This window comes from Moschus berezovskii, chromosome 5 (assembly GCF_049115385.1).
Source record: "Moschus berezovskii isolate FMDL1 chromosome 5, NW_MosBer_1.0, whole genome shotgun sequence".
Classification (NCBI taxonomy): domain Eukaryota; kingdom Metazoa; phylum Chordata; class Mammalia; order Artiodactyla; family Moschidae; genus Moschus; species Moschus berezovskii.
In genome coordinates this window covers 53,282,083-53,303,004 of record NC_142464.1, presented here as the reverse complement: position 1 = coordinate 53,303,004, position 20,922 = coordinate 53,282,083, and the positions used below count along the sequence as shown (strand labels likewise).

General features: G+C 47.2%; 1 protein-coding gene and 1 long non-coding RNA gene across 2 annotated transcripts in view; one reads left to right on the top strand and one right to left on the bottom strand.

Annotated features, from left to right (window-relative positions):
• Window positions 1-2,688: 2,688 nt before the first annotated feature.
• Window positions 2,689-14,345, top strand: LOC129561936 (uncharacterized). The gene is made up of 3 exons (XR_008687077.2): window positions 2,689-4,148; window positions 9,150-9,234; window positions 10,058-14,345. It is a non-coding gene; the product is annotated as an uncharacterized LOC129561936 (long non-coding RNA).
• A 5,903-nt stretch (window positions 14,346-20,248) lies between these two features.
• Window positions 20,249-20,922, bottom strand: part of ANAPC4 (anaphase promoting complex subunit 4) — a 34,684-nt gene continuing 34,010 nt past the window's right edge. Inside the window, exon 28 of the mRNA XM_055434669.2 lies at window positions 20,249-20,589. Within this exon, the coding sequence (XP_055290644.2) occupies window positions 20,362-20,589 (228 nt within the window). The 3' untranslated portion in view covers window positions 20,249-20,361. The remainder of the gene's footprint in view (window positions 20,590-20,922) is intronic.

Below are 20,922 nucleotides of genomic sequence, written 5' to 3'. Positions count from 1 at the left end.
TTCAGTCGCTCAGCTGTGTCCGACTCTCTGCGACCCCATGAATCACAGCACGCCAGGCCTCCCTGTCCATCACCAACTCCCAGAGTTCACTCAAACTCATGTCCATCGAGTCGGTGATGCCATCCAGCCATCTCATTCTCTGTCGTCCCCTTCTCCCGCCCCTAACCTTTCCCAGCATCAGAGTCTTTTCCAGTGAGTCAACTCATCGCATGAGGTGGCCAAAGTATTGCAGTTTCAGCTTTAGCATCAGTCCTTCCAATGAACACCCAGGATTGATCTCCTTTAGAATGGACTGGTTGGATCTCCTTGCAGTATAAGGGACTCTCAAGAGTCTTCTCCAACACCACAGTTCAAAAGCATCAATTCTTCGGCGATCAGCTTTCTTCACAGTCCAACTCTCACATCCATACATGACCACGGGAAAAACAATAGCCTTGACTAGACGGACCTTGGTTGGCAAAGTAATGTCTGTGCTTTTTAATATACTATCAAGTTTGGTCATAACTTTCCTTCCAAGGAGTAAGTGTCTTTTAATTTCACGGTGCAGTCAGCATCCGCAGTGATTTTGGAACCCCAAAAAATTAAGTCTGACACTGTTTCCACTGTTTTTCCATCTATTTCCCATGAAGTTTAGGTGAAGTCAAAGACAAATATTATATCACTTATATGTGGAATCAAAAAAAATGATACAAATGAACTTATTTACAAAACAGAAACAGACTCATAGACTTCAAAAACATGCACAAGCACGGCTGCTTATTGTTATAAAAGGGGAAAGATGTAGGGGATGGATAAATTGGAAATTTGGAGTTAACATATACACACTACTATATATAAAATAGATGGTCAGCAAGAACCCACTGAACAGCATAGGGAACTCTACTCAATGTTCTGTTACAACCTACATGGGAAAAGAATCTGAAAAAGAATGGATATATGTATAACTGAATCACTTTGCTCTATACAAAAGTAACACAACATTGTTAATCAACTGTACTCCAAAATAAAAATGAAAAGAAATAAAGTATCTTGTGGGGTAGAGGAGCTTATTTGTCAGGGAAGCCATTTGGGGTGGGGGTGGAGGTTGGCATGGAGGTGGAGAGGGGATCCCAAGAGGAGAAATAAGTCATCGTTTGCAGCTCCTTCCATACATTTCTCCATTTCTCAATCCACAGCTCACCAACTGCTCACGTTTACAGTGTTACCACAGCTGCCCACTAGAGGGAGTCACTTCCCCCACCCCACCCCAAACACACACACACACACACACATTCACACGCACAATCACAGCTGCTTAGGGAAACAGTGATCTTTCTTCTAAGTAAAGCCACATGACTATGATCTTTCTAAAACAGTCTTCATCAAGAAACAAAGTCATCTACTGGGGCATACAAATTCAAACCAATTACAAACTGTGGGGCCTCACCTTGCTACCTGGAGCCAAACCAGCTGCCCACTCAAGGGGATGCTGACTGGTTAGGCCCAGTTGGTCTTCAAGTTCTCCCAGAGTCCTGGTCCTTTCCACATCCCTCTCTGGGAATCCTGACCTGACTTCTCTGGGAGGGGAAAGTGTATTCTGGGTATTGAGAGGTAGGGTGGCGCAGTGGACACACTCCTGACCTCCTCACCAACCCTTCCTCCTATGCCAAACTCTCTCTCCAGAGCAGAGGCTGGGCATGGTTCTGGGGAGGCCATAGGTTCCCTTTAGGAGCCGAGTGATTATTTCCTTCCAGAAGAGCAAATGTTACCGTGAGACCAGGGAGCCAGGGAAGCTGCTTCTCCCCTTGGACCCAGCACTGCGTCTGTGCAGCTTGAAGGCTGCTCAGAAGAGAAAGGAGAGGGGGGAGCGGGAGAGAGGGAAGGACAGGAGAAGAAAGAGGGGAGAAGGAGGGAGAGAAGGGTTGGAGAACAGTTCAGAGGAAGGAGCCAGACATCAGGAAGCGAAAGTGATGGTGCGGAGGCTGGTCTTCGGAGTGAAAAACTGCCTTTGGGGTAATTGCAGCAGGAGGATTTCAGAGAAGGAAAACCATCTCAGAGCACCAACGCCAAATGACAGCAGCACCCCTTCCCTAACATGAGCCCCTCCCAGTGAGAATTACAGATCCCACCTACAGGGAAAGATGAGGACCACACTGATTGCACATAAAAATAACAGCGGCTAAGTCAGAATAGCAGCACTCACTGAGCACCTTCTGTGTGCCCCGTATTTTTATACATAATGCAGTGTGCAATCTGGGCTCAGTCGCTCAGTCATGTCTGACTCTTTACAATCCCATGAACTGTAGTTCGCCAGGCTCCTCTGTCCATGGAATTTTCCAGGCAAGAATATGAGAGTGAGTTGCCATTTCCTTCTCCAGGGGCTCTTCCCAACCCAAGGATCGAACCTGTGACTCTTGAGTCTCCCTCACTGGAAGGTGGATTCTTTACCAGTGAGCCACCTGGGAAGTCCATACATATTACAGACATTTTCTTCATTCCATCTTCACTGCAGCTCTCCAAAGTAGAGACTGTGTTTATATTCCTTGAATGCAAGAAGAGTTCAGGTGATCGATCGGATGTGCCGCAGAACTTTCTAGAGTAGACCAGGACTGCAACAGTACTTGAGCCTAGATCTGTCTGAATCCACGAGCTGCTGTATCTTCACCACTGTTGGTAAGGACATTGGGTGAGGACTTCAGCAGGGCCATTGCATGCTGTTGCATAGGTCGTGGACTGTACAAGGGCCTCCTCCTCCCCTGGCAGGAAGGACTTTGCCTGCCAGACTATCTGTAGGGCTGTGAGCACCCAAGGGAAGGGCACCTTTCCCTAGTTCATCCAGGGGGGCTGGATCAGCCACGGTCCTCTCTGCCATTGACCTTGACTATTTCCTCTTGTCTCTCAATAACCCTCTCAGGAATGTATAGCAGTGCCCCCACCCCAACTTGAGTTCACAGATTTAACACTGACAAGTTCAGTTACTTGCAAGACCCCCCAGAGTGGGTCTGTGATGTGACATCACGGTCTGTGATGTGACATCATTGGTCACTTTGCTGGGGCTTAAATCTAAATCCTTGTGGGAAGGTCACCTGGCTGGGGGGTGGCTCAGTCACTCACAGGCTGGATTCAGCTCTCCATGTCACTTGGTTATATATCATTGTTTCTCCTTTTATGGAGAAACTTGATGGAGGATGATATTCATAGTATTCAAATTATTTTAAAAAATCAAAAAGAATATCATTCAGAGAAAGATGGAGATGGCACACTTCCAAGGGTTTATTTACTGTTCATAACAAGCAGGCTGATTAAGGGAGCCAGTGAGACCAGAAGCAGTGGGGAACGGGTACCACCCAAAGCCCAGAGGGGCAAGAGAGAACAGCACCCCTGGAAGTAGGATGAGCTGGAGGTGGCCCAGCAGGGACTGAGGCCAAAGAAGGCGGATGGCAGGAATAAACACCTTGACCTCTGTTTACTCTCCTCTCCTGATCTCCTGCCCCAGCCTCTCACTCAGGTCAGACCCAAGGGGAAGGCAGAGGACAGGGAGCTGGAGTGATTCGATCCATAGAGATCAGCCAGCTCCACACAGAGTTCAAGATTGGAGTGAGCCATGGGGCTGGGGGAAGGCGGAGGGTGGCCTCTGTTTCCCTCTGAGAAGAGAAGGACGCTTTCCTCAGCTTCCAGGGGCCGGGGGTATTGCTGGCAGACTGCCCTCAGCTGTCTGCCCTCATGGCGGGCTCAAGGTCCAGAGCCCTCACCTCTCTGGGTGAAGTGTTGGGCAACACTGAAGAGTTGTTGAGGGTGTGGAGCAACAGGATATCCACTCAGATAATTGGAGGCTAGATTGGTGTTGACCGACTGGGGACAAATGTGGCAAAAGTAAACGAGGCTGGATATTTGCAGACCTCTTGAGTTAGCAATTCCGCTCATGGATAAATACTTTGAAGAAACTCAAGCAAGAGCACAAGAATGTGGCATAAAAATATTCACTGAAGTGTTGTTTGTAATGGCAGAAGCTTGCAACAGCTTCAGAATGGCCATCCACAGAAAAATGGATAAATAACTTGTGATATATTAACATGATGGAATGTTCTACAGAGTTGAAATGACTGAACTACAGCTCTGTGGACCAACGTGGGCAAATCTCCAAAGCATAATATTGAACAACATAAAAGGTAAGTTGCAGAAAGCTGTACGCAGTGGCATAATCGTTTATAATGCATGTATGTACATAGTATATATTATTACATAATGAAAACTTTATACTATAAATAGAACTTTAGCAACATATAATAATAGAATTATTTAAGGAGACACTATTTGTATCAAAAATATAAAAACATGCCTATGAGTAGTAGCCAAATTTAGAGGGAGCGAGGAAATGCATGGGTACATAAGGGACTCCAACTGTGTCTGTAACACTGTTCTTTTATTGGAAATCTGGCAAAATGGTGAAATTTTATAAACCCGGATAGCAGGTGCTTGGCTGCCAGGCTATTCTGCTTGTTGGCATTGTGCATACATTTTGTTTTTTTTTTTTCATACATTTTGAAGATCTCTAATATTTAACATATTTCATTCTGGGACCCTTGGGCTCAATATTTCAAATCACACTTCTAATTAACCAATTTCAGTCACATGTTTCCTGAACACTTTGACCCTCCTCTAAAACCTGCCCTCCCTCTGTGTAAGAGAGCTCAGTTCTCACCCCACTGCCCTGAAATTTGGGCAAGTGCTCTCTTGTTAAGTTCAGCACTTGCTTCAGTTTGTTTTCAGAATCAGCTGACAAGCAGGCTGTCACCAAGCACATTTGACTTGCTTCTGTTTCATCACTGGAGAGGGTTCAAGTCCTGCAAAAGGACTCAGGAAACACAGTCTCCCTCCCAGGGAACCCTCCCCAGTCCAGGTACCAGGAAACCTAAGGACACACGTCCAGAGAGAATGGCTCTTCCAGCAACCGTGGCACCCAGAGCCTTGGCTTCCCCGCAGAGCCCTCGGCTTATCTACACCCTCAGGAGGCTTCTGGGGATTGCCTTTGCCAAAAGCAAAGACCAACTCCAGGGTTTCAAGGATTTAACAGCGTGGGCAGAGTGCAATGCCCCCCTGAGTTATTTCCTGAAATCCATACTAAAAAGGCCTTCAAGGAAATATCTAATCGGCTTTGACTTGAGTCCTGAGAAAAAGCCAAAATTGCCTTCCATTTTCCTGTCTCAGAACCCCCCTCTCCCACACACATGCAGCCTCTGCTGCCTCCTCCAATCCTTTCTAAATATAAAAGGAGAACTCAGCAACTCCAGGGACCAACCGGCAGCACCCCAGAGTGCAGGGGGGTGGTGAGCCCCTCGTGGTCTTGTACCCATCATCACCCCGCTCCCTGAGGGCATGTATCCAGGGGAGCCACTCCGCTTCTCTCTGGGCACCTCTGTTTTCTCTCTGGGCACCTCTCTGCTCCTCACTGGGCATCAGCAGGGTTGCTGGACCTGCCGGGCAGGCGGCCATGAAACAGGCCAAGAAGTCACGCCTGAAGGAGCCTACCTCCCAGTGGGGGAGACAGCGATTTACAAGTGAACTAATAGTCACACAGTATCACTGCAGGTGGAGACACGTGCTAGGTGGAGAAGCAAAGGGAGAGAAAGCGGCAGTGCACGGAAGTAGGGAGAGACCACGCCTCGTCTGCAGGGTCAGGAAGCCTCCGTGGGGAGGCGACTTCAGAGCCAGGTGGCGACATCTGCGGGAGAATGAATCCAAGAAAAGGGACCAGCAAGGATGTGATGGGAGATGCAGGTGGTGAGGCAACCAGGGCAGACCTTGCCCCAGAGCCGTGAGAGCACTGGCATGGCCGCCATGTTTCAGAGGAAGAGACAGAGGGTCCAGGAGAATACCAGGCTTGCCAAGACCCCACAGCCAGTATGTGCTGGCTGAAGCCAGGCTGTCTGATCTGAGAGGCATTGCTCCCCGTCTCCCTATCATAGGACACACACAGAGCCACGGCCCATATCCAAATCCTGGATCAGCTGTGGGTCGAAATCCAGGAAACCCCGATTTAAGAATGTTCATGCAGTTTGGTATGGCAAAATCTGAGATACACCCAGGGAATCCAGGACAGCACACAATTAAACATATGAACATAGCATGACAAAATCAGACATAGTAATATTTCTGCACCAAAATATACAAATCTTCACACTCAGTGGAGCTATTAATAGCCTCCATTCAGGTGAGGTTTTGCCACCAAATTCAGATCACATTTTGATGCCAAGCTAGTTACAAAAATAAATAGCAAACAATTTTTGGTTTTCACAGCCTTTAGGATTTCCCCTAAAAGCATAAAGGTCACAGAGTTACAGTTTCTGAAAATGACAGCTCTGTGAAGACAGGTGGTAGAGAAGCCGGCCGGAAACGAGGTCACTCATCTTCCCATCTTGGCATGGCTCAGCCTGAAGGACCTGTCGTCAAGGGGGCCGAGCGCTCGGGGTGCGAACTTCCTCCTTAGCCAAGGAGCCAACAGCAGCTCTGAGCAGCTGGCAATGCACAGGAGAAAGGTGATGCAGAGTCCAGATCAGGGGAGAAAAGGGGACAGGAGAGCCCAGCTTTACCAACAAAGCACCAAAATGGAAGCTTTCTTTATATTTATTATATAATAATATAGATTATATGGTCTTCCCTGGTGGTTCAGAGGTAAAGAATCCATGCAATGTAGGAGACGTGGGTTAGATCCCTGGGTAGGGAAGATCCCCTAGAAAAGGGAACGGCTACCCACTCTAGTATTCTTGCCTGGAGTATCCCATGGACAGAGGAACCTGGCGGGTTACAGTCCATGGGGTCGCAAAGAGTCGGACACAACTGAGTGACTAACACACACTTCACATATATTATATATTTTTGGCCTTGCTGTGTGGCATGTGAGACCTTAGTTCTCCAACCAGGGATTGAACCCATACCCCTTTCACTGGAAGCCTGGAGTCTTAACCACTGGACCACCCACCTAGGAAGCCCCTAGAAATTTTCTTTTTGGCTCTTCTTATAGTGCCCTTGTTAGCCTGGATTGAATTTGAAAACCTAGCCAGAGGCAGAGAAGTTTGCAGGGGTTAATAATCAGTCGCCTGTTGCTCTGGCTAAGCCATGAGGAAATCACCACGGGAAAAGAACAAAAGAAAAATATAGCAATACAGTATAATCTAAACAAAAGTACATCAGGTTGATTAGTTGAGTTGTCATGCCCTGCTAAGCAGAGGAAAAACGTAGTGTGGACCTTGGAAAGCCGGGTCAGTGCAAGTTCAGAATGCTGCTTGTGCACACACCAAGATGTTTTCCCAAGGCATATGCGACCTCCAGCTGGATGATACCCCTTGTGCAAGAAACTAGCCAGGATAGTTCTAAGTAATCAATAAGATGGGAGATGTGACCGGGGACACAGAAGGCTGATTTTGTGGTAACACAACAGACAACAGACACTTTCTGCTTGCCAAGACACTAAATTAAAGTGATGTGGCTCTGAGGAACAGGGTTCTTGATCCAAGAGGTCTTGAGTCCCCTGGTCCCCTCTTTAAAACTTTAATTCTGTCTCTAGTTTCTATTCCCAAACTGTGGGTCAACCACTTTTGATCCCTACCTGCTGTGCTGGCTGAAGCAAAAGTTAAAGGTGGGAGAGACAGAAAAGCATCTTTCTTGAGATTAAAAAAAATAATAATCAATCTAGTGCCTAAATCTTGGTTCTCCTGCCCCAATTCCTACGAAGAAACGCAAACCAATTCTGGACCCCTCCCTGGGCTCCTCCTCCCCACCTGCCTTAGAAGGGCCAGGAACCAGAGTAAGACTGAAGGTGCTGGGCAGAGGAACCAGGGTCAGAGGAGCCATTTCTTCCTTCTGCCCCTCAGCCTGGGGAAGAGGCCTTGACCATCATCCCCACCCAAGTTCAGGTGGAAACTCACAGTCCACATACGGCCTCCACTTCTGTCCTAATCAGCTTTAAGAGTCACTGAGAATCAAATGGCAACAGAAGAAGGAAATGACACAGTCTCAGGCTTTCCTAGGGAAATTGGGGAAATAGCCATTCAATTATTCAATAACTGTATTTTGAGCACCTGCTATATGCCAGGAAGTTTACTGAGCACCTACCATATTCATCAGAGAACAGAAGAGCAGAAGCCCTTGTTCTCAGTGGAGAGGGGGTCAGGCATGGATTCAATATATCATCAGAGGCAAAGGTGATGGGTGCCTTAGAGGTGGGGAATAACAGCACAGAATAGGGAGATCAGGGTGCCCAGGCAACAAACAGGGTGTTAAAGTTGAGCACTACCAAGCCCGCTCTCTGCTCTGTCCTTAGATGACATCATCACACCCAGGCCAATGTCTGAATTTATGTTACCATTTAGTCCATTCTTCTGAACATTCCCAGAGAGCTAACAATGACACTTGTATATATCAAGGGCATCTTGACTTCTATGTATCCAAAGTCAAGCTAAGGACAATGCATGGAAATAAAAACTAAACACACACACATACATACCTGATGTTCACATATATCTTCAGAGACATTAGACAAGATATTTCAGCTCTACACAAAGGAGGAGGTGGAAAAAAAAATAACAATAGCAATCAAGGAATAGGAAAGAACTCTTGGAAATTAAAATATGCTAGAAAAAATAAAAAATAATTAGAAGATTGGAAGACAAAGTTGAGGAAAGAAATCTTTCAAAAAATAACACAAAAGTCAATAAGATTTTTAAAAATAATGAGAGAAAGATAAAAAAAAATAAGAGAATCAGTCCACATGAATTACAGAGAAAGAGAATTGAGAAAATGAAGAGCAGAAAAAAATTAAGAAACAGTTTTTTTAAAGCCCCCAAACTGAAGGATATTAAGTCTAGTGGTGAACTGTAACTGTCTTGATCTGACTTGAGAGAGCATTTTCTAAATTTTCAGGAATTTCTTAAGCTGCTTGCTAAGCAAAGCTGCTATTCACAGATATATAAACTTACAATTAAGTAAATTGTGTTAAAAGCAAATGTAATGAATACTCAAAGTCTATTACTTCCTAATTACTTTACCACATTTTACTACCTTTTACAACATGTCACTATTATATATCTTTCGAGGTTATTAATGCCTATGTACCTGTATCTGTGAGGTCCAACAGCTTTGTGGCCTGACTTTCGTCTCACTCTTTAACACAGATGAAAATACCCACTAACATTGATATGGGACGTACAGTTGTTCATCAGTGACGTGAACACCTCTCCAGAACTGAATAGTAAACAGGTATTGCTTCATTTTTTCTGGTTTTGTCAAATCATGCCTGAATTGCCGCTAAAGGTATAAAGAGTGAAACAACAATGAAAGCATTCTGAGAGCCCATCGGCCGCGCTGAATTAGCAGCAGAGAATACTGCATATGTTATTATCATTTGTAAACGATGGGCGTGACTTTCCAGATGAAAGTCCATTAACAGCTCAACAGATGAATAAAAATCATCCCACCTAAACACATTATCATGAAATCTCAGCACCCTGGGGGAAAAGGGAGGGTACAAAATGCACCCAGAAGAGAAAATAAAAACAAGACCAACAAGCAGGTCATCACGCGGCGAACAGACGAGTCACTGGCAGCGAGGAAAGCTAAGGGATAAGGTAACAACGCCTTCAAAACTGTGAGCGGAACCATTTCTAACCGTGGAGTGCGCACCCAGCCAAACTGTCAATGGATGTCAGAACAAAGACAGTTTCAGAGATAAGACACTTTAGAAAGTTTACTCCTGTGTACCCACTCTCAGAAAGCATCTAGAAAATGTGATCCCCCAAAATGGGGATTTGGCTGAGAAAAAGGAAGGTACAGACCCAGGAATTACGTGGAGAGACACTGCGGGTTGTGGTGAGGGAGTGCGGAATGCCAGTGGCGACAGCTGCAGGACTGCTGGGGCCGGTCCAAAACCTCTTCTTGTTTTGTGTTTTCTATGGTCCCACCTCTCCCTAATTATAAGAAGCCTGGTACTCGCACTTGAAAAAACCCTGGAACCAAGATCTTGAGTTTTGTTCAATCAAAAAAAAAAGTGCATCTCAGTCTTATTTTCTGATCCATAATTCAGGTGTTCCTCAGGCCTCCCAGAGACTTTTGTGAAGACTGCAAAGTATTGAAGGCCTGGTGGGTAAATGAAGGTCACCAAGTAACTGGGGCAGTGGGGCATGTGGCCAGGTAAGTCATGTTAGTGAGCACTTACTGTGTGCCTCAAGCCACGGAGGATGAAGGTAAGCACCAGGTATTTGCAAACGATTGCATTGCCCCATGAGTCACCATGCAGGTACCAGCCAAACACAGCCGTCTTCAAACCCAAAGTGTCAGAAGGCAGAGCCAGGAGGAACCTGGGAGAGAGGGAGGCAGCAGTGCCCATGCCTCTGGTTACCAATCAATGCCATTCCCCACCCCTCTCCTTTAGATGGGTGACTGCAGAGCAAAGGGACTCCTCCCAAAACAATCCTTCAAAACTGTGTGTGCGAACGAGCCTGTCCCCTTGCAAATGGCCACTGGAGAGGCCACGCTTGTGGCAGCCCATAGTACTGTCTTCCCAAAAGGTTAAGACAGGCCTCCTTGGCAGCTGCCACCAGCCCCCATAGCATCTTCTCTTGAGTGCCCTCAGTAGAGAAAAGTCTTCATCCTTTGAGTATGAGGGCATTGCAACCAGAGCTGATGTCTGAGGTGACACATAAATAAGGAAATTTTCCTTCACCAGAAAGACAAATGTAACCAAAGCAATGAGGTGAATAGCATTACCATCTGGAATTAACCACCACAGGCTGAGTTTACTGAGTGTGGGCTGGGCCAGCACTAGTTCACCCCTTTCCATGAACGTTATCCCCTTGGCCCTCACCAGGACCCAGGGAGGCTAGGATCAGTGTCCCCATTTCACAGATAAAGAAGATGAGGCTCTGAGTAGTTAAACAGCCTCGTTAAGTTCTCATCGTTACTAAGTGGCAGCACGTGACCTGGGAGCTGTTCTGTCTGCCTGCAGAGCTTTTCGGTGGGACTAGGCAGAAGAGGGGCAGAAGGAAGGGATCACTTGGAGAAGCCAGTCTTTGTGCAGGAAGGAGAGACAATGGCAAAAAGACTCATCCTGAGGAAGATAGGGAAGGACAAAGCACTGCAGGGAAACCCATGTGGGGTTGGTGTCCCCAGGAAACCTGAAGTGGGGAGCAGTGAGGGTAACAGAGGTACAGAAATGCCTCAGCACTTGGGTACAGGGACCTGAAAAAGATGTGCTTTTTTTGCAGTAAGCCTAAATTAGCAAATCCCTGCAGAAGGATTTTACTGTCCTGCTTTTCAGTGTTTCAGGATGCCTTCGTGAGGCTATGTCCAGAAGCAGGAGGATTCAGAGCCACTTTCATGATAATAAGCTCAGGATCTTCCCCCAGGTGAAATCAGAAACTGTCCCTAATAGGTTAGAGGGGACGAGGAGAGACAGAAAGAGAAAGCTGCTCCAGATTGGTAGGTGGCAAGTTTAACAAGAAAGGAAGTTAACAAATGAGGCTTGTCTGGGGTGCCCCGATCTCCACACTTGCCCATTGGTCTTAAAATCTATGTAGAGGCCTTAAATGGGTTCAAATGGTCTCAACAGCACATTATCTCAAGGTTGCATCCTTGAGACAGCTCCTAGCGTGGGAACAGTGGGAAGAATGTAGACTCCAAGGACGGGATGGGGTAGGAGCCTCTGATTGCCGGGGTCCCCTCACAGGTCAACTGGTGGTCATGACCTCTCAATGACCTCCTCCAACACATGAACAGCAAAGAATGCATTGAAATTAGATTTTATGCTTATAAGGTAATTCATTGGTTTTGCATAACACAGCGCTGATTAGGTCCTTGAAAAGTTTGCTCTAGACAGATTAAATATTGCCCTCCTCCCTGCAAACTTTTTGCACAGTGAATTTGCTTAGCAAATCTTTTCATCAAATATTGATCAAATTTTTTCTATTTAAAATGAACAGGATCTAAATTAGGGAGCTGTGACCCAAGTTAGATGTTTGTTTCAGCCCAGGCTCACTGACTATCCTCACTGCCCAGTGTAAGGTCGGACCCTGGTGGCCTTCTTGGCTTCCCCTTCCTGGTGGCTATCTTGGCTCCTTCTTCCCCTCTCCATCCCCCGCCGGAGGGAAAAAGTCCCGCCAAACCGCTGAGGAATTTCTGACGTAATAACCCTCTGCCAGATCTATCCCCCGCTTCCTGACCTCCAGAGTGACCAACCCGGTCTAGCTGACCACTCTCAATCTCGCATTCCCGAGCTTTACCTTATCTTAGGCCTGTCCAGGTTATACAATACCACGTCCTGCCCCGAAGGCATAAAAATCGCACCCTGCCTTTGTTCGGGGCAGAACTCCTCGTGGCCATTCTTGCGGTCAGAGGGTTCTGCCCGGGAGCGCACTGCCAATAAAGCCTGTTACTTTCCCTTGGTGTCTGGGTTATTTCCTTACAGCTTGAGACACCCGTTTCCGCGACCTTACACCCAGAAGACCCCCACCATACCAAGATGGAAAAAAACACAGCAGAAGATCTGCAGGCTTAAGAAGGAAACAGACATGAAACAGATTCGTCAACAGGCAGACATTCTCCAGGGTGTTTGTACCTTGGCTTTCTTTACCAGGAGGCCCTCAGTCCTTGGAAACAGCACAAACTTGGATTCTAAGTAAAAGTTTGAAAACTGCGACTAGATCATGAAAGTTGCCTTGGTCACCAGTCCAAAGAACACAGGAATGGCTACATCATTGACAGGCTGCAGTATGGAATGAAAATATGGGACTTCTTGTCAAGAATTTCAAGACGGCGACAGCAGAGTGAATATGCAGTCAATGGCCAGACCATGCATGAAATAGAACTCTGACCTGCAGCCTACAGCAGCCTGCCCAGAAAACCGACTCATCAATGATAACCAGCCCAGGAAACAGTCTGTTTTATATAAACCATTCATACAGGAAGGGAGACGGCCACCTCAACAGTGGCAATCCAGGAAGCCAAAGAATCTTCTTGCAAAAATCGGCCTCAATAGCCAATGATCAGTAACCATCACTTCATGGCAAATAGATGGAAAAGCAGTGGAAACAGTGTCAGACTTTATTTTTTTTGGCTCCAAAATCACTGCAGATGGTGACTGCAGCCATGAAATTAAAAGATGCTTGCTCCTTGGAAGGAAAGCTATGACCAACCTAGACAGCATATTAAAAAGCAGAGACATTACTTTACCAACAAAGGTCCGTCTAGTCAAGGCTATGGTTTTTCCAGTGGTCATGTATGGATGTGAGAATGGGACTGTAAAGAAAGCTGATCACCGAAGAATTGATGCTTTTGAACTGTGGTGTTGGAGAAGACTCTTGAGAGTCCCTTGGACTGCAAGGAGATCCAACCAGCCCATCCTAAAGGAGATCAGTCCTGAGTGTTCATTGGAAGGACTGATGTTGAAGCTCAAACTCCAATACTTTGGCCACCTCATGCGAAGAGTTGACTCACTGGAATAGATTCTGACGCGGGGAAAAATTGAGGGCAGGAGGAGAAGGGGACAACAGAGGATGAGATGGCTGGATGGCATCACCGACTCAACAGACATGAGTTTGAGTGAACTCCAGGAGTTGGTGATGGACAGGGAAGCCTGGTGTGCTGCAGTCCATGGGGTCGCAAAGAGTCAGACACGACTGAACAACTGAACTGAACTGAACTGAAGTAACCGACAACTTTCCTACTTTCTGTCCCTGCTTCTAACTCAGGACCAACCAGATAAAGCCAAATACACAACTCCTAACCAGCCACACAGGATGGCCTGCTTCTATTAGGCCTCCTTTGGCTTCCTGGGGCCCACTGCCTCTAGTCAGGGTAAGCCTGCAGCCTTCCCTCTTCTTCACTCTAAAGCATTCCCAGCCCTTCAGCCTGCTCTGTAGTCTCTGCCCAAAGGTAAGACTGCCTCCCTTGCTCAGGAAAGCTCAGAATAAACAGCCTTTGCCTGTTCTCATGTGGTTAGTTCCACAGAGCATTAAACTGAGCCTCAGCCCTTCAGAGCATGAGGCCTGTGTTGTTCCCGTGTCAGGAAACCAGCCCAGCACGAACAGCACAGACAAGCAAACTGCTGCCCTCTACAGGGCCTTTCGGCCATCCTCCAACTTGCAGGCCACGTTGACCTCTGGAACCCCGTCTCCTGATGGGGACCCTCCCACACATCTTCCTCTCTAGAATGTTCTTCCTAGGCCACTGGGCCTGGCAGAGTGCTGCCTGGCGACCCAGCCTCAGCCAGAAAGGCCATGTGGTGCCCGAGCTTCCTGGATTGAGGCATTCCCACAGGGCAGGCTCAGCAATCCTCATGGGGCAGCCGTGCAGAGCAGCCCCTCTTACCTTGGGTGGCTCAGCTCTGCTGCCCTGGTCCAGAGCGCTGGGAACCTTCTGTGCTAGCCAGCTTGGTACTAAAGTTAAGACTTCTCAGGCACTAGGGGGCTCTGTGACTTCCTATATAGGACTCAAAGTGCTGGACTCCATCAATTTCAAGGGCAGGGCTTCCAATAGGGCAGAGATCTTTAGTGAGGATTTACCACCAGGCAGCAGGGGTCCCTGCCCTGGAGGAGTTCGCCTGCCAGAAGTGGAAGGTTTGTTGTTCACAAGAAAGGGAGGAAGTGGTTGATGTCAAGAGATGTACTACGTGTGATAGGAAACTCGGCTGACCCCTCCCTCACCAGCTGTGTGACCTTAGGCAAATTATCTAACCTCTCTGGGCTTCTCCATCCTCCTTGGTACAAAGGGAAACAGTGCTCCCTTTTTCTGGGGTGGGGGCAGCTGGACAAGTTCATACCCACAGTGCATTGATTAGTCCAGGTCCTCTCCTGGGCTTGGTGCTCAGGAAACACAATGGGCATGGTGAGGATTCGAGGCAGAGATGACAGCTAGCCTGGGCCTGGGATGGTGAGGGCTGGAGGAGTAAAAGGAAGCTTTGGAAAAGCATTTGAACTGGACTCTGGGACCGACAGAGGGGTAGCAAGTCTTTATTCTTCCGAACTAGGTGGGCACATTTTGCACCCTTCTCCCCTTAGAGCCACACCACTCCTCTCTGTTCTGCTTCAGCCCATAAAACATGTCTTAGTTTCCTTTGCCAGTGATTCTGTGTACTGTCATCTTCACCACATTCTGGCGGCAAACCATCATCCGTCCCTCCGGCTTCTGGAAATGTGCTGGACCACGTGGCATGTGTCACACACCTAGTGTGCAGCCCAGAACAAAACTAGCTAAAAATTAGTCTTGCATTTAAACATAAACAGACCCTTATACTAATTTTGGAACTAAGGGCAGTGAACTAATTTTGGAACTAAGTACTGGGTTAGACATTTGCGAGACCTAAGGCTCCCATTTTCACCGGGTTGCTGAGCCAATTTGCAAATCTGTTCCTCCAACTTCCGTTTCTCAAATGGAGACTACACTATTACAGTTCCTGCTCCATCCCAAGACTGTCACCTCAAGTCCCTTTTACGTGTTGGATGAGTAAATGGGATAACTGACATGTCATGCTCTGAGCTATTTTGTGGAAAAACGTTTAAGACGGAACTTATTTTCTCGACACTGCATTATCATTGATCCTAGCCCATAACTCGGAGAAGGCAATGGCAAGCCACTCCAGTACTCTTGCCTAGAAAATCCCATGGATGGAGGAGCCTGGTAGGCTGCAGTCCGTGGGGTCGCTAAGGGTCGGACACGACTGAGCGACTTCACTTTCACTTTTCACTTTCACACATTGGAGAAGGAAATGGCAACCCACTCCAGTGTTCTTGCCTGGAGAATCCCAGGGACGGGGGAGCCTGGTGGTCTTCCGTCTGTGGGGTCACACAGAGTCGGACACGACTGAAGTGACTCAGCAGCAGCAGCCCATAACTAACGGGCCAAGTGTGTTTTCTGGTCTGTGTTCCATAGTCACACAGTCCCTCTCAGTGTTCACCACCAAGCATCCCGTGTTTTGAATGGTTTCTCTGCTGCAAACTGCAGATTCACCCCCTGCCTGGCCCATGTATTTATTCAGAAGATCATCTCTGCTTCTTACCTGCTTCCCATCTTCCATGGAAGCCTTTACCCAGTGGAAGTCTGTAGACCAACAAAATGCAAAATATCTTGATGCATTGGGAATGAGACAGAGAATGTCCACAGCACAAATATAGTGGGTAGCTTCCCCACTGTCACCTTTCTGGGGAGAGCACGGCTGTCTCTGTGAGTCCTGAACACACACACACACACACGAGCCTGCTGAGGAGGCAAAGTGAGAGGCCATGGCCACAGGTGTGGGCAGCGCTGTCTTGGAGGAAACTACACTGACCTTGGGGGGCAGGATTTGGGGTCCCCCCACATACTCCCAAATCTGCAGGAAAAGCAGTACTGCTTCCCCTCACAGCCTGTTTCCTCACAGAGCTGATGGTGATTATGAAGGACGGAACTCTGAGAATGAAGCCTTGGCATCACTGTCAATCATGCCATACAGACATCATGGCGGCTGCGCCACTGCAGGAAGACTGTGGGCCAGAGCGTGGTTAGGGGCAAGGCAGCCAGGACATGGGAGGGAGAGTGGGGTTGTGGAACAACACAGACCCCAGAAAGGCATCACGCGTGGCGGTTAATAGCAAGGGTGCTGCCCCAGGCATCCCCATCCTGCTCCTGCAGCCTGCGTGATTCCTGTGAACAAGAAGACATTTCCTGTGCCTCAGTTGCTCCATCTGTGAAATGGGGGTGATGATAATAACAGCACTTACTTTGTAGGACGGGGCTGAGGCTTGAATGAGTTATTTGTGCAGTGTGCTTGGAATGGCACCTGGCTCTTAGTAAGTACTCAATTGTGGCAATTATTGCTACCTGGGGTTTTACATCCAGGCTGTTACATTGACTAGCTGTGTAATTGCGATACATGGAAACTCTCTGAACATTTTTCTTTTCTGTGAACTAAGGAGAGCAATTCCTTTATGCAGAGCTGATCAGAGAAACATATGAGATAATGTATATAAAGCTTCTCCCACACTATTTCTCTTCCATGTTAGGCTTCTGCACAGGAGAACCTTGAAAAGCCAAAGGCACACAGACCAGGAGGGGGATGGGTGGCAGCAGGTGCAGGTAGAAACCTTCTGATTACAACCAGCCTCGGGTCTGGCCTGGCCTGGCCCTGGAACATCTGGCTCTGAGCACTTGGGATTTTTGTGTACTTTGGTAGATGCAGAGGTCCATGGGCCAGCTGGGGCTAGGCCCTCCTGGGTCTGCTAAGCAGCCCAGTGCCATCTCCTGGGGGCCTGGGAACTGCCTGGTTTTTCCAAACAGCCAGAGCCCCTAAACAGGGTAGCTCCCCTCCCGGTAATGCTTCAGATGACCCAGGAGAGCACCCAGCACCAGAGAGGTCCTGAAATGCACCCACACCGGGGGAAAGACGGGTGCTTCAGTGCCTGCCCATCCCTGATCCCGCCCTGGGCCTCTGAGCAGGGCTCACTCCAGTCCACTCTCCCAGGCCACCGGATTGGGCTGCCTCCTCACACCACAGGATTATCTCTGAAACCAGTGCTGTGCTAGACAGGACCAGGCAGGGGAACAAACACCTGTTTCCCAGAGCCAGCGAGCAGAGCTGCCGAGTCAGCTTTAAGAACCCCCCCAACCATCATGGCCTTTTTTTTTTTTTTTTATTGGAGGCTAATTACTTTACAATATTAGATTGGTTTTGCCATACATTGACATGAATCCGCCCCGGGTGTACATGTGTTCCCCATCTTGAACCCCCCTCCCACCTCCCTCCTCTCCTTATCCTCCCTCCGGGTCATCCCCGTGCACCAGCCCCGAGCATCCTGTATCATGCGTCGAACATGAACTGGTGATTCGTTTCACATATGATAATATACATGTTTCAATGCCATTCTCCCAAACCATCCCACCCTCACCCTCTCCCACAGAGTCCATATCTCCCAGATGGAGGCAGTGAAAACCTTTAGCTGATATAGGACTAGAAGACATTGCTGTCTTCACAAGCTGGCTTTGTAATATTATTCTGCACCGGGTCCTCTATAACTCTGGGCTCTGCTTCGATCTCTCCAGAGGTCAGTGTGGGGCTTGGGAGCCCGGCCTTGCCTCAGTCCACCTGGGTCCAATTCCCTGCCTCCTCCCAACTTCCTAAGTGACCTAAGTCACAGATCCTCCCCTGGGCCTCTCAAAGCCCTGAGCACAGGCAACTTTTCAAAAAGCTGTCAGCTCCTCCTCCTCCTGCACTGGTGATCCCAGCACCCTACTCAGGGTAACTTTCTCCATCCTGCTTGCTGTCATTTTTGTTACATGAACAGCCACATGGATGAGTCATCCGAAAGCACCAGGCATTCAATTCTTGATCTACTGAGCCCCAGTGATTTTCTCCTTCCCTAACAGCAGCCACCATGGCCCCAGTTCCCTTGTCCTCTGTACCACTCACTGCAAACCACACCCGTCTCTCCATCCCTCTGAATCTGAAACCCCACAACCCTCCACCTTCTAACCCACTGACCCTGTCACAGTGTTACTACCTTCTCCAAGCCCCTCATCCCTTTCCTGTTGCAGTGGGTTGACAAAACCCCAACCCAGATTAAAGCCAATGCTCCACCTAATTCACCCAACATCTGAGCAGAAGGAGAAAATGATTCCATGAATTGGGTTCGTTATTAATTTATGCTACAAATCTCCAGCGGACCTTCAATGCTAACACTTCCTCAGTGAATTCACTTTCCCTCTGAGGTCAAGGATGTCACACGTTTCCTCTCATCTCTCTCCGCTGAGACGGTATCTCTTGGGGAAAGCTGTCGTGCCCGCAGTCCCATCGGCCATGAGCACCTGTCCCCACACACTGCTGTGAGCGTGGAAGGAAACCATGCTCCAACCCGAGGCTGACCGTTCCTCCGGCTGATGGCTCTTGGCCCTTTGTCTTCTCGAGGGTTTCGCTCTCATGTGCTTCCCCCTTCCTCTGGAATGGTCAATGTCTCTCTTGTGGATCACTCCTCTGGTAATATAAATACGCCTTCAGAGCACCCATCTTTTTAAAAAAAGCCTCCGAAGTCATGGCTCCAGCCTCTTTTCTCTCTTCTCTTGCAGCAAAATTCTTCAAGACTTGCCTACTTCTGTGGTCTCTACTTCCTCACTTCACATCTATTTCATATCCACTCCAATAGGGCCTCTGCTACCAACACTCCTCTGAAACACTGTGTCACCACTTTTATACTAAAAATCACCTTTCCAAATACACCATCTCTATCCAAAACCATAATTGAAAAAGACACATGTATCCCATTGTTCATGTAGCACTATGTACAATAGCTAGAACATGGAAGCAACCTAAATGTCCATCAACAGATGACTGGATAAAGAAGTTGTGGTGTATTACAATGGAATATTACTCAGCCATAAAAAGGAACACATTTGAGTCAGTTCTGATGAGGTGGATGAACCTAGATCCTATCATATAGAGTGAGGTGAGTCAGAAAGCGAAAGATAAATATCATTTTCTAACGCATATATATGGAACCTAGAAAACTGGTACTGAAGAGTTTATTTACAGGTCAGCAGTGGAGAAGCAGACATAGAGAACAGACTTAAATGGACATGGGGAGAAGGAGGAGAGGGTGAGATGTATGGACAGAGTAACATGGAAACTTACATCCCCATGTGTAAAATAGAGAGCCAACGGGAATTTGCTGTATGGCTCAGGAAACTCAAACAGGGGCTCTGCATCAATCGAGAGGGGTGGGCTGGGGAGGGAGATGGGAGGGAGGTTCAAAAGGGAGGGGATATATGTATACCTATGGCTGATTCATGCTGAGGTTTGACAGAAAACAGCAAAATTCTGTAAAGGAATTATCCTTCAATAAAAAATTTTAAAAAATGTAATTTTGAAAGCATTCTGGAGCTCTAAAATGAACTACAAAGGGAAGATAGAAAAACACAAATAAATATTGCTGCAGAATCCCAGGGACGGGGGAGCCTGGTGGGCTTCCGTCTATGGGGTCACACAGAGTCGGACACGACTGAAGTGACTTAGCAGCAGCAGCAGCAGTTTAAAAGTACTAAATGCATCAAATCTTCCAGTGATGAATGACTAAAGGTAACTTCTTCCTGATATAGGGGTGATTCCTGATACTACCTTTTGACAGAAAAGACTAAACTTTTTCCTCACATTCAATTTATATTTTCTTTAACACCCAGTATTAAAAAGAAATCTCGGTAAAAGGAGAGAGCCTCTCACAGTGGTTATACCATTAAGAGAAGAAGCAGAATAAAAAACTCAAGGAAAATTTACTGTTTATTTTGTAAAGAAAATTAAGTGGTTCAACACATCTTCGATCATCATCGATGTCCTTCCTGACATGAGAACATATAAAATAATGGCAAGCCAGATCATGAGTCTAGCTCGGGGTCTAGTTTTTCTACTTTAATAACCATCTCTGGAGCTGAAGCAGCAGCACCAGCTTGCTGCATCTCTGCTTCCGACTCAGACAACACCTCTTCCTTTATTTTTACAGGCTTGTTACCAGCCTCCTCCTCTTCATCCGAAGACTCATCAAGCTCCCATTCATCATCTATGTCCATTTCAAATACTCTCACATGACGGAGATTTGAACTTAACTAAAGAAAAGACCAAATAAAGAAATTTTAAATGGCTTAATATATTATATATTAAAAATCAGAAATCTGAACAGTAGTTTCATAGAAAAATTATTTCCCCATCAAGTTACAACAAAATCACTCAACTCAGCAATCACTCAACTCAGCTTTCATTCTGTACTCCATATATACAGTGACAATTTCAAGATTAATAAAATCTAAAACAGTAATTACTTAGTAAGCTTTCTCAGAACAAGAGAACTAAACAGCTACACTGCTGCATGCTCATAATCAACAGCAGCTTTATATCACAGAATGTTTGCACCCAGAGGCCCTGACAGATCCTGCCACTTC